The 13,319-nt window shown below is 57.5% G+C and overlaps 1 protein-coding gene across 1 annotated transcript in view; it reads left to right on the forward strand.

Moving 5' to 3' along the window:
* Nucleotides 1–324: 324 nt before the first annotated feature.
* Nucleotides 325–13,319, forward strand: part of CASTOR2 (cytosolic arginine sensor for mTORC1 subunit 2) — a 51,628-nt gene continuing 38,633 nt past the window's right edge. The window contains exon 1 of the mRNA XM_075564827.1: nt 325–636. Coding sequence (XP_075420942.1) covers nt 524–636 — 113 coding nt within the window. The 5' untranslated portion in view covers nt 325–523. The remainder of the gene's footprint in view (nt 637–13,319) is intronic.

Raw genomic sequence — 13,319 nt, forward strand, 5'->3', positions numbered from 1 at the left:
AGGACAGAGCTCGCGCGACTTGGAAGCCCCCTGCCGACCCGCCCCCCGCCTCCCCGGCCTCCCTGCGTCCCTGCGGAGGCTCCAGGCCCGCAGTTCCCGGGCGCTGCCGGCCCCCCGCACGGACGCCCCTGACATCAGCAGGCGGCAGCGCCCAGGCCGCGCGCGACTACAAGTCCCGGCACGCCCCGCGGCGGCCGCGCGTGCGCAGCGGGCGCGCGTTTGAGTGGCAAGTTGTTTGTTCCACCGAACACCAGCTGCTCTGCGCCGGGCTGCGCGCCGCTGCTCCGCCGGCGCTGCCTCCTCGCCCGCCGCCGCCGCCGCCTTTCTCCTCCCGCCCGCAGCCCCCCGCAACTTGGCGGGCCCCCTTTGTCCGGCGCCCCAGCCGCCGCCCCCGCCCGCGCCGGAGCGCGCGTCCTCGCCGGCTGCCGCGGCGGCTCGGTGCCGGCGGGCGGGCGGGCGCGCGGGGGGCGGGGGCCGGCTCGCCCCCCGCCGATGAGCCGCCGCGGCGCGCGGGCGGCGGACGATGGAACTCCACATCCTGGAGCACCGGCTGCAAGTTGCCAGCGTCGCCAAGGAGAGTATCCCGCTCTTCACCTACGGCTTGATCAAACTTGCCTTCCTGTCGTCCAAGACCAGGTGAGCGCGAGGACGCGGCGCGGGGACGCGGCGCCGGCCGGCCCGAGACAAAGAGGCGCAGCCGGGCGCCCGTCCTCGCGCGCCGGCTCGAAAACAACTTGGAGCCCCGGCAGCGACCCTCGCCGCGGCCGAGACGGGCGCCCGGCGCAGTGGCCCAGCCGCCTCCGACGGGGTCCCTCCACTCGGGCCCCCCCGCATGCACCCCTGCCGCTGACCCCCCCCATCCCCACCCCCTCCCTGTCTTGTCCCCCCTCGCATCCCCTCCCCGAAATCCCCAGGGCTGGGCGGGCTGCGATGACGAATCCCCGAATGAATGAATGAATGAATGAACGAGCGAACGAATGAATGAATGAAAAACAGGTGTGGGGGCGCGGTGGTGGAAAAGGCCAACTCGCCCCCCATCCCCCACCCCCTCGGTTGGGCTGGCCCCTGTCGCCACAGCGGGGGCAGGGACTGCCGCGCGCGCGCGGCTACCCGGGAACCGAATCATAAAATCATTAGTGGGTGTTTATTCCAAGGTGCCTGCGAGGGCTGCGGCCGGCGCAGGAGGGTGGGGGCCAGCAGGGGAGGAGCTGCGAGGGAGGGATACCGGGATGCTTTCTCCTTGGGGTCCGGGAAGGTGGGGCGGTGGGCTGTTTTGCGGAACCGCGAAAGGGGAGGAGCACGGGTGTTTATGGATTCGCCTTAGGGCCGGGCTTGGATGTTGCTGGGGGAAAAATAGTTGAAGGCCCTGAGAGGTTATTAAAAAAAAAAAAACTTGGATTTTTCCAGTGCCAGGTCAGGGTTTGACTTTTTTTAATCCCAGAGGGTGCTTGGAGTAGGTTGTGTTTTTTTTGGGTTTTGGTTTGGTTTTGTAGGGGGATTGGAGAAATATTTTTAAGGGGCCGGAACACAGTAGAGTGTAAGCTAGTTGCTGTAACTTAAGTCCCATATTTACAGATTTCCCATCTTAATGGATGTTACAAAGAAGGATGAAGGGGTTGCTGGTTGTTGGCTGGGGGTTTGCCGGTTGTGGGGGATTGGGGCCCAGTAGCGCTTTTCCCTTGACTTCAGAATGCATGGGTAAGTTTCAGGTCAAGGTTAAGGTGTCAAGGAGGTCCCGCCGCCCCCTTTGGTGTTGAGCTGGGAGATGAAGAGGATGCAGGGAATTTGGGCATCAGAGCTGCCTGCTACAAGTCCCCCCTGGGAAAGGCCACTTTGCGAGAGTCTGAGCCAGAGCTCTGCTCTGCCATTGTCTGAGATGGAGAAACACTGGCCCTAGTGACATCTCTGGGGTGAGGAGGGTTGAAACTCTTAGCCTCTCAGGGCCTGGGACCTGGGGGCCTGGTCTTTGTGAGTGCAAAGATAATTGTTAAGCAGATCATTTGAAAACAAAAGCTCAGTTTAGGAACAGCCCTTACCCCGCCCCTCCTCCACCCCCTGTGGCTGTTGGCACCCACCAGTCCTTAGCTACCTACCCTGATCCCCCAGCCCCCAGTCTCCAGGTTTTGTGCCTGGAGGTACCTGAATGGCCTATCCCTTAGCCCTCTGAGTCCCCCTGGCTAATACCTTTCCTCCTACCATTCAGAGGGAGGATGACTCAGAGTAGGGTTTGGAGGAGGGGGCACTGGGATGGATAGGTGGGAGGGAGGCAGGCTTCTTAGAAAGGCAGCAGTTTCCCATGGCCCAAGAGACTGACCTTCTTTTAACCCTGCCCTCCCCAAGCCCGGGCAGGCAGGGGTTGGGTGGGGGGGTTGTCCGCGCTGTGAGCCCCGCTGGCCTATCCGACGCAGACACGCTTCTCAGCGGGGTCCCGTTTCCCTCACTTGCAAGAGGCTGTGGGTCTGAGGCCCAGGTGACCAGTCTAGTCTCCAGATGTCTCAGGGGTCGAAGGTCAAAGGTCATGGCACCATGTCTCCAGGGACTGGCCCCAGAAGGTGCTGAGCCTGTTTGGCCCAGAGCAAAAGGCCTGCCACCCTGAGTGCCATTGGGCCAAGATACACACACACACCCTGACTCCCCCTCCCCCAATCGGCAGAGTGGTCAGGGAAAGCAAGGCCCTGGGCCTTTCTCTGCCCATCTGTAAAATGGTGTAGCGCCACTTGGCTCTCGACTGTCCACAGAGCTACTGTGTGGCCGGCTTGGGCTGATGGTAGAAAGTGACTGTGTTGTGTAAAATGTGGCACCTTGGTGGCACCGTGGGGAAAGCACTCTGCCGCTAACCAAAGACTCAGCGGTTTGAGCCCACCGACCACTCCAGGGGGAAAACCTGGATTGCTTCCCAGAAAGCTCACAGTCTTAGGAACTCCATGGTGTGTGTGTGTGTGTGTGTGTGTGTGTGTGTGTGTGTGTGTGTGTGTGTAACAGGCAGTTCTAGCATGTGATAACAGTGGGTAAGGGGCAAAAGCACTCTGGATGTGGTGCAAATGGGTTCTCCTGGGATGCTAACCAAAAGCTTAGTGGTTCAAATCGACCCAGAAGTGCTGAGGAAGAAAGGCCTGGCAGCCCACCTCTGTAAGACCGCTGCCACTGATAACCCTCACCCTCGGGGCACACATGTACTGTGACACACATGGAGTCGCCCTGACATGGACAAATGTGATGGACACAATGGATGGATGGATGGATTGTGTGAAGAGTTGTACGAGCCCCCAATTAGATGATTGTTGAAAGAAAAACCTGGAAAGGACAGGATGGCAATGTCCTCCCTGACCCTCCCTTCAATACCTGTGCCCAGGTGATGATGGCCCACAGCCCTCATTCTCTCTCTGTGCTACCGAAAACCAGTGCATCCTCCCCGGAAGGTCTCTGAGCCCCAGCTCTTCCAGCCTCCTTCGTGTAGCATTCAAGGCCTTGGGGGCTCTGGGCCCTGCGTCATCTCTAGCCACTGCTGGGCAAATGCCCCAGGGACACCCAGTTGGCGCTATCACGCCTCCTCTTGTCTCTGCCCTGTACCCTCCCGCCTCTGCCTGAACTGCTCCTTCCCACAGTCAATTCCCTTTGTTCCCCAAGCCCTGGTGGTAGCACCCTGCACCCTTGCTGACACCCCCTGGGTAGACTTAGTCACTTCCTGCACCTCAGGGAGGGAGCTGGCACAGGGAGACACCTGCTCTGTACAGGGTCCAGCCAGGGCCAAGATGCCTTGGCCCCTCCCCTGCGAAGGCCTGAGTTTGCCACCATCATTGCCATCTGGGTAAGGAAGGGTGGGTGGGGTCACAGAAGGTGACTCTCTCAGGATAGGGATCATTGATCTCTGCCATGGGTTGGCCCCGGGCCAACCCCATGCACAGCAGCAAGAAACACTGCCCAGCACCATCCCCACTCTCCTTTGCGGATCAGATAATTGCGACCTGCGGGATTTGCATTGACTGAATTTTGGGAAGTAGGTCATCAGGCCTTTCTTCCTAGTCTACCTGATTCTGGACATTCTGCAATGTCAGGCAGCCCTCCCCGGACAGATGAGTCGTAAATGACCATGGGGGTGTGGGCGCATTGGCCAGGAATTGAACCCAGGTCTTCTTGAGCATTGTACCACTGAACCACCACTGCCACTGAGTAAGAATGAAAAACCAAACTCGTTTGCCGTCGAGTCAATTCTGACTCATAGTGGCCCTAGAGGACAGGGTAGAATAGCCCTTCTGGGTTTCTGAGACTCAATCTTTATGGGAGCAGAAAGCCTCCTCTTCCTCCCACAGAGCACCCAGTGTGTTCGAACCACTGACCTTTGGGTTAGCAGCCAAACATAGCCCACTACGCCACCAGGGCTCCTCACGAGAGAGCCCAGTCTTCAGAGAAGACTGCACATACAGTGTGGCCACGGCTCTGTGAATCCAATGCCAATCATACCTGGTTGGCAAAGAAGGACGCGGGCTTAAGTGACTCACTCAAGGTCACCCGGTAAGTGATCAAGTCTGCATTTGAATCTCCATCTTTCGATTTCAGTCCTTGTCTGGTCTCGACCGCATCCACAGCCTTTCTGTTTTGCAAGACACTGTTCCGGTGCCTTGATGGCGTTGTGGGCTAGGCGTCAGACTAACGAACTCAGTGATGCAAATTCCCGGAGAGGGAAGAATCCGTCTGCTCACATAAAGATTCCAAGTCTTGCAAGTCCGGTGGGCTGGTTTCTCCCTCCTTTAGGGACACAGGACCAAACGTCTGCCCTGTGTGGTTTTTCTCCCACCTGGGATGCCCCTGTCCACACTTTCCACTCCTTTGGGGCCTCACCAAGCTGTTCTTCCTTGCTGCCCCACCTCACCTCCCGGCTCCTACCCTTCACAGGGCATTGCCTGTCTTACCGCCCCTCCGAGATCATGATAAAACCTTCCCCTCAGAACCTTTCTCTGTGTCCTTTTGCCCACCTCCAGCCAGTGACAATGAGAGCCACCGCCAGTGTGTCTCCATGAACCAGAGAGGTGGCCGTGCCGAGACCAGAGAAGTTACAGGGCCTGCTGAAGGTCACCCAGCTGGGAAGAAAGAGAACTGGGGTTTGAACCGGGCCCTTCCTCGGCCACGCTCAGCATGCTGCCTTGTAGGCTCTTTGTAAATGGCCGCCTGATGGATGGCCGACCCAGGCACGGAGTGACCCAGATTCCAGCCAAGTGTTTACCGGAGTCCCTTCTGAGTGTCCTGGGGGCTGGCAGAGGCACAGCCGCCAGGTGTTGGGCACACCCAGCCTCTACCCTGCTGCGAGACGCTCTGCAGAGGACACCAGAGCGACATCTGGGGGTGGCTAGTCTTGGGGCACTGGAAGGCCCGATCAGCGTGCTGATCTTCACCACCAACCCCCAGGCTGATGGGTAGGGGCTGCTCATTGCAAGAGGGACCACCGACCGGGTGCTTGCCGTGCTGACAGGCCTTGGCATGTGTGATGCAGTCAGGGTGACCGAGTGCAGAGGTCAGTCAGCCCTGCGGCCTGAGGTCCAGCGGGGCTTCCTGGTTGTTGGGAACACTGCTCTGAGGAGCGGGGCACGTCCTCAGGAATGTGCAAATGCCACATGGGGGCATCACCACCCCCAACCCCCCGAGACTTCACCTGTGTGTCTCTCTTTGTGCACTTTCTGATTGTCTATCTGTAAGTTATAGGGATAAACCCCAAACCAAACTCACTGCCATCAGGTTGAAGCCGGCTCAGAGCAGCCCTGTGGGATAGGGGAGAGCTTCCCCTGTGGGTTTGTGAGGCTGTCATTTTTGACAGGAGCAGAAAGCCCCGTCCTCCCAAGGAGCGAGCGGTGGTGAGTGGCTGGTTTCGAACTGCTGACCCAGCAGTTAGCAGCCCAATGTGTCACCACGACGTCTCCAGGGCTCCCGTGAGTCATTAAGGATGGTGACCCAGAAATCAGTGTCGCTGAGGCGAGCCTGCCTCTTACGACCCTGTGCCGCCATGCAGGGTCTCCTTGGAAACTGTCCATCTTCACAGGGACTGACAGCCACATGGTTCTCCCACGGAGCCTCGGGTGCCGTGTCCACCCACCCACCATGCCATATTCCACGCACTCTGTGAGTCGGGAGAGCTGGAAGAGGCTGGTACCTCTCTGGCAGTCAGAGGGAAGGTGTGTCTGAACCTGTGAGCACTGACCCAGCTCTGGGGCGGGCGGGGCTGGGTGCGCTAGGGATGAGGATGGAGACCGTGACGGCGAGCCCTGGGTTTATCTCCATGCTCCGGGCCTTGGACTCAGGCCAATTCTCAGCGGGTGGTTGGCAGGGGGCGGGCTTCCCCACTCTGCGCCTCACTCCGGGCGCCCTGGTAAAGAGTTGGGGCTGGCTGCTGGGCCAGCACCTGCCCTCTGGTGCCTGCAGCCAGCAGCCCTTTGTTCCGTCGCACCCCCCTCTCCCCCCCCCCATCCTCCCACTCCTGCCTGGCATGTCACTGCCTGCCTGCTTGTCTCCGTTGAGTCACCACCTCCAAAAAACCTAACCTGGTGGCACAGCTGAGTGGGTCTCTTGCTCTGATATGACGGCCCAGATTGAAGACAGTGGGGTGTGGTGACCAAAGATCTGCCAGGGTGCTCTGGGCCGAGCGTAACAAAACCCAGGAGTTGGCTTCCTCCGCCAATGGTCAGGAGCCTTGACTGCAGGTAAGGGCTGGGCAGGAGTTGGACTGGTCAGGGGTCGGGTACCTGGAAGGCGGGACAGCCCTCAAGGGCTTGTGTCTTTCTGTTGGTCGCCCTGGACCAAGACAGTGCCTAAAACCCACTGCCATCAAGGTGAGTCCCACCTGTAGGGTTTCCGAGACTATAAATCTGTCCCAGGAGTAGACAGTCCCACCTGTCTCTCCTGGAGCAGCTGATGGCTTTGAACCACCGACCTTGAGGCTAGCAGCCCTCTGCCTAACCCTCAGTGCCACCAGTGGAGGGAAAGGATTGTCACCTCCAGGGTCTCCCAGAGAACCATCCCTGAAACCCCACCCCACCCCTGGACCATTCCCCAACCCACTGCCATCATACTGGTTCCAGCTTGTAAGCATCCTGTGGGACAGCAGGGTGTGTGGGACTGAGGCTTGGTGAAACCGACGGCCACATCGTCCTCCCTCTGGACAGCTGGTGGATTCCAAAGCTATTCTTCTGATCAGCAGATCAACCTGTCACCCATAGTACCACCGGACTCCTCACCGTCAACCAGGAGGTCTTCCTGTCATTGGTCGGAACTGGGTCACACGGACATGCCAACACCAATCACATGGAATGAGATCATCTTGGACCCATCAGGATTTGCTGTTGAATGGGGGCCTGGCCACAGGGAGCTGGGGGGCCAGTGGAGTCACTGTGTGGACCCTGGAGGCTAGCTCCGGGCTGGGGATCCCAGCGGATTCTGTGCCCACGGTGGGTGAGGGGCCGCGCTGGAAGCAACAGAAACACAAGCATCATCCTGAGACCTGAGGGGTCACCGTGCCACTCTCCGCCCAGCTTACCCAGAGCGCCTCACTGTGAGGGCTGTGACTGGCCTGGATCAAGCTGTGACCTCAGCCCCCGTGGCTCTGGGGGGACCTTGGAGGAGGGCCAGAGTGTTCTGACCAGGAACGGCTCCCCCTCCCTGGGCGAGGGGGACCATGGGCCCGCAGGCAGAAGTGGGAGAAAGCAGTAATGGCTGTAACCGTAAAACATTGGGCTGCTAACCACAAGGTCAGCCGTTCAAAACCACCAGTTGATCTGTGGGACAAAAATGAGGCTTTCTACTCCTGTAAAGAGCTAGTCTCAGAAATGCACCGGGGAAATCCGACTCTGCCCTACAGCCGTTCTGGGTCAGCATCGACTCAATGGCAGTGAGTTTGGTGTTTGGGTTTCTATAATATTCACTGCGAGTGGGGCCCCAGTCCAAGCCGCACCCCCCTATGCTATGGGGAGTTGCCTGGCCCTGCACCTTGCACCACCTTTTTAATTGATGAGGGGTCAGACCATAGTGATCATTGGCCAATTTTCAGAAATAGATTGGCAGGGCTTATTTCGTATCCCTTGTACTAGGGGTCCTCAAGCTTTTTAAACAGGGAGCCAGTTTACTGTCCCTCAGACCCGTTGGAGGGCCAGTCTATAGTTAACAAAAAACAAACTATGAACAAATCCCTATGCACACTGCACATATCTTATTTTGAGGTAAAAAATGGGGCAAAAACACCTGGCGGGCTGGATAAATGTCCTCAGCGGGCCGCAGTTTGCTGCTCTTCGTTGAAACTCTTGATCCGTCCTACTGGCCTACCTTGAAACTCTTGATCCATCTGAAAACTGGCTTGAGGTGGGGCCGCATCCTATAAACTTGCTGCCAAGTTTCAATGACTGTCACCTTTTATAAGGTACAGACATTACCTTTTATTATTTTTATTAATTATTGTCATCGAAGGGACTAGAACAAGTGTGCAGGTGCCCTGGTGGGGTAGTGGGTTACACGCTGGGCTGCTATCCACAAGGCCAGCAGTTCAAACCACTAGCTGCTCCAGGGAGAAAGAGGAGGCTTTCGACTCCCACAGAGTTAGAGCGACAGAAACTCACAGGGGCAGTTCTGCCCCGCCTTGCAGACTGGCCGTGAGTCAGACTCGATGGCGTGGAGTTCAAGTGTATCAACTCTGACCGCGGCTGCAGCGACGGCAGAGACGGTTTAAACCTGTCCTGGGAGGGACATCACGGTGTGGCCTGGAACCTGCACAGCAGCACTTGAACAGTTGCCTCTGCGTTTGCTCCGTGCATCCGCGCAGGGGTATGAAGCCGCCTGGCCACTGTCCCCATTTTACAGACGACAACCCGAGGCGCTTTCCTGCCCCAAGCAGGCACACAAGCGGCAGAGCTGGGACCTGCTCCCCCGAAGGGCCCCCTCCCAACAGCCCCTTGGCCAGGTGAACAAACAGGTCTGTTTGGACTACCCGTCTGTCCGTCACCAGGAGAGGCCGGGAGGGGTGAAAGGCCTGGGAGGAGCTGGGCCAGACCATTAATCCCAAGCCAGGCTCAGGTGGCAGGAAGCTGTCAGACCTCAGCCGTTGCCCCGGAGATGCTGGTATCTGGAAGTCCATCTGACAAAGTCCACCTCATTTGATTGGCGAGCCGGCAGTGAGCATGTACCCCTCAGACCCCTGCCCCCACCTCCTCACCCCGCAAGCTCCCTCTGGCTCATGAGGGGCTCTGTCGTGCTGCCACCTGCGGGAAAACTTGCCGCCCAGTCGGGGTGGGCAGTGGAGGTTGAAGAAGCATTCATGGGAGAAAAGCTTAAAATCGCAGTATGATCTGCTGGAGCCGGGCTTGTTCTCCTGAGCGCTCTGGGCTTCGGCCCCTGGGGGACTGTGCTTAGGGAAAGACATGCCAGCTGGCCACCAGGGCTCTGGAGCCAGCACACTGCTTCCTGGCTCTGTGGCGTTGGGCAAGCGACTTAGCTTCTCTGGGTTGCCCTTCTCATAGAGTGAGTCCTCGTGTCTACCACCCCAGGTGGTTGTGGGGACTTGGTGAGATCAACTGTGCAGATCCCTCCGTTTCCCACACCAGCGCTGGGCTCCCCGGAAATGCCCGTCAGCCTGAGCGGAGCAATCAGTGGCCTGGTTACGCTGGCCAGACCAGGGGCCGCGTTGGGAAAGTTCAGGGCAGACTTTTTGAGGCTCTGTCCATGCACAGTTGAGGAACCCTGCCGGCATCGTGGGCTGTACACTGGGCTGCTCATGGAAAGGTGAGTGGTTTGAAACCACCAGCCGCACCGAGGGAGAAAAACGAGACTTCCTACTGCTGGAAAGAGTTCCAGTCTTAGAAACCCATAGAGGCAATTCCACCATGTCCCGTAGGGTCGCTGTGGGTCGGATCAGCCTGATGGCAGAGTTTGGGTTTGGGGACATGCATACGGGAGTCCCTGCAATGGTGCATGTGCTCGCCTGCCAACCTAGAAACCAGCCGCTCAAGCTCCCCCAGGAGCACATTCCTGCTCGGACAGGCTGCACACCGTGAGTTGGAGTCCACCTGGTTGGCGACAGGTGCAGAGCCACTCTGAGGCCCGGAAGCCATCTAGTCACTGCCCTCAGGCACTCAGCCGTGGAGGGTAGTTGCCGGCAGGTGTCACCGGTTCTGACCCAGAGCGGCCCTGTACATAGAACAGAATGAACCACTGCCTGGTCCTGCCCCGTCCTCACAGTCTTTGTTAGGGGCGAGCCTCTGGTCCCAGCACTGGCGAACGGGAGATGATGTCTCAGCAGCCGTCCACTGAGACAGAAGAGTGACTGCCCACTCCCTGGGGTCTCTGGGTGCCGGGCCAGCAGTGGGTTTGGCTTGGTTTGACTGGTCACATCCCACTGCCATTGGGTGATGCCGACTCAGAGCGACCCTCTAGGACAGGGTCGAACTGCCGCTGTCAGTTTCCAGGACGGCGATGCTTTACAGTGAGGAGAAAGTCCTGTCTTTCTCCCTAGAGCCGCTGTTGGTTTAGAACCGCCAACCTTAAAGATCTCAGCCCAGAGTGTAGCCACCAGGGCTCCTCTTGGGTTTGGTCTCAGAGTGAAACTCTCCTCAGCCCGTGGGCCCTCCATGGCATAAAAAGCTCAAGCCCTGTGGTTAAATGTGGCTGGACTCGTCCTTCTTCTGGTGGCTAGATGGAGTGACGGAGCTGGTGCTGTCATTTCTGAGGCTGGGTCATGAAAAGATTGTGTGTGTGTGTGTGTGTGTGTGTGTGTGTGTGTGATCCATTATACTCTGAGGAACCCAGCTGCCGTGTAGTAAGGACACCCCGACATCCCTGTGGACACCCACAGTGGAGACACGCTGAGGCCTCCCAGCCAACAGGCAGCACGCCTGGCCTCCCTGAGAATGTGCTGCCTGGACAACAGAGCCACTGGCCCCAGGCGAGCCTTCCATGGCTGCAGGCCGTCAAAAGGGTGACCACAGCTTTATGAGAGATTCCGAGTCAGAACTAGCCTATAGGAACCGGAGGCCTAATAACAGTTTATTGCTGGAACAAACTGCAAAGCTTTGGGGTAATTTGTCTGCAGCAGTAGATAACTAGTAAACCTGGCATCCTCAACCTACGGCCCGCGGGCCACAGGTGGCCCGCCGAGGACATTTATCCATCCCGCCGGGTGTTTTTGCCCCATTTGGTTTTTTACTTCAAAATAAGATATGTGCCGTGTACATAGGAATTTGTTCATAGTTGTTTTTGTTTTTTTTAACTATAGTCTGTTCTCCAACGGGTCTGAGGGACAGTGAACTGTAATAAACCAACACCAAACTCATTGCCATCAAGTCTATTCCAGGTGATAGTGACCTTATAGGACAGGTTGGAGCTGCCCCTGTGGGTTTCTGAGAGTGTCACTCTTTATGGGAGCAGAATGCCTCGACTTGCTCCTGTGGAGTGGCCGGTGGTTTTGAACTGAAGACCTTGTGGTTAGCAGCTGTTATGTAACCACTATGCCACCAGGGTGTTCTAGTCCCTTCAATAAAAAAGACCAAACCAAACCAAAAAAGTTAGTTAATACCAAACCCAAAAAGCCCAAACTCACTACCATTGAATTGTCTCCAGTTCATAGGGGCCCTATAGAACAGGGTAGAACTGCCCCTCTGGGTTTCCAAACATATACTTATAATTCTTTATAGGGATTTGAAAGCCTCATCTTTCTTCCCTGTAGCAGCTGGTGGTTTCAAACTTCTGACCTTGTGGCTAGCAGCCCACATGCGCACACTACTGCACCTCTAAGGTTCCTGCATGGCTAAAACTGTGAACGCAGGAGCTGTCATCCACACGGGCTTTGTTTTCATAAGGCAAGCAGAGCACTAAGGAGATTTGTCCCAGACCTCGGGACTGATGAGAATGTGTACCCCCTCTCCCCTGCAGTCCCACCCTGTATCCCTGGCAGGTCCTTCAACACATCACTCTCCTTTCTCCTGGCCTCCAGGAAGCCACCCTGGGGCTAGGTGAGCACTTGAGCCTCTGAGAAGGTGGTAGGGAGGGCAGGTCCCCTACTGTCCTCACCCATAAGGTCTTGCCCAGACCCCTGGAATAGTGGTCCTCAGCATCATCTCACTGGGGTCAAGGGCGGCAGGCAGGTTGACTTGGCCTCTTCTGAACCCTGCACCTTCATGGCGAGCTTTGTCCTTCCAGAGTGTAGCCCAGAGCAGTGGTTAGAGAATAATCCCCATCCCCCAATCCCACGACCAGTGTGGGCCCGGGCTGGTTTGCAGAAACAGCTTGCCAGGCCTTTCTTGCTGGTCTCTCCAAGGCTCCTTGAAGCTGGTCCCTCATCACCTGGATGGAAGCACACAGTCGTGCATCAACAGGCAGGTGGTGGCGCTGCACGAGATGAGTGGAGTGAGCATTGAACGCAGGTCTCCGCATGAAAGGCAAGGGTTCGGCCCCTGCCCCCCCCTTTCTCTAGTCCCTGGGGTTCCCTGGTTTCCCTGGGGGCTGGTGACAGGGACCCCAGACCCACTGCAGAGGTACCAAACTGCAAAGAGCTTCCGGCAGCTGATGGCCTGCCTATATCTCGAGTCTCCCCGGGTGTGTGAGGACGTCGAAGGTGGAGAACAGCTCTAGGGTAAGGCAAGAGTCTTGCTGCTCGTGCAACACAAGCCGTGTTAGAAGCTGTCTGGTCAGTGATGGTGCAGACAAGGTCTCTCAGGGGCACGCTTGTCTTAGTCTCCTTGAATCCAAACGGTGGCCCCGGGGGGTGGGGAGTGAAGGGGGAGAGTCGGCTGGGCCAATTCAACACAAGGCTTAGGGGGTTAGGATTCCAAAGCAGGCATCTCCATAGAATGTTCTTGAAGGGACACAAGACTGTCCCCTGGGCTCGTTCGAGACACGTTTCCAGAACATTGAAACCAGCGCTGGTGAGGGAGGAGGCAGGAAAGCTTCCGGAGATGGTCTTTTCCCCACTGGGATCGAGGGCGGCAGGTAGGCGGAGTCGGTGCTGCAGAGTAATCCCAGCCACCCTGGGCGTACTCCGTCAGACTTCTTTCAGTTCCCCAAACTCCGAGAACGTGGGGACTGAACACAATCTGAGCCCCTCGCAGATGCCCAACTGCCGTCTTGACGTGCTGTTTGATGGAAGGACACGGAGTTCTTTGGGGGAAGGGATGGAGAGACGGACACACCTCCTTCAGATGGAGGATGTGCAGCAAGAAACATTGAGCCTTTTTGCTTCATAAAGGTTTCTATGATTTGGGGCCAGGAGTCCCCCCTTTTCTTAAAATTATTTTATCGGGGGCTCTTAGAGCGCTGACACCATTCCATATATACACATCAGTTGTATCGGGCAT

The sequence above is a fragment of the Tenrec ecaudatus genome, chromosome 12 (assembly GCF_050624435.1).
Source record: "Tenrec ecaudatus isolate mTenEca1 chromosome 12, mTenEca1.hap1, whole genome shotgun sequence".
In the NCBI taxonomy this organism is placed as follows: domain Eukaryota; kingdom Metazoa; phylum Chordata; class Mammalia; order Afrosoricida; family Tenrecidae; genus Tenrec; species Tenrec ecaudatus.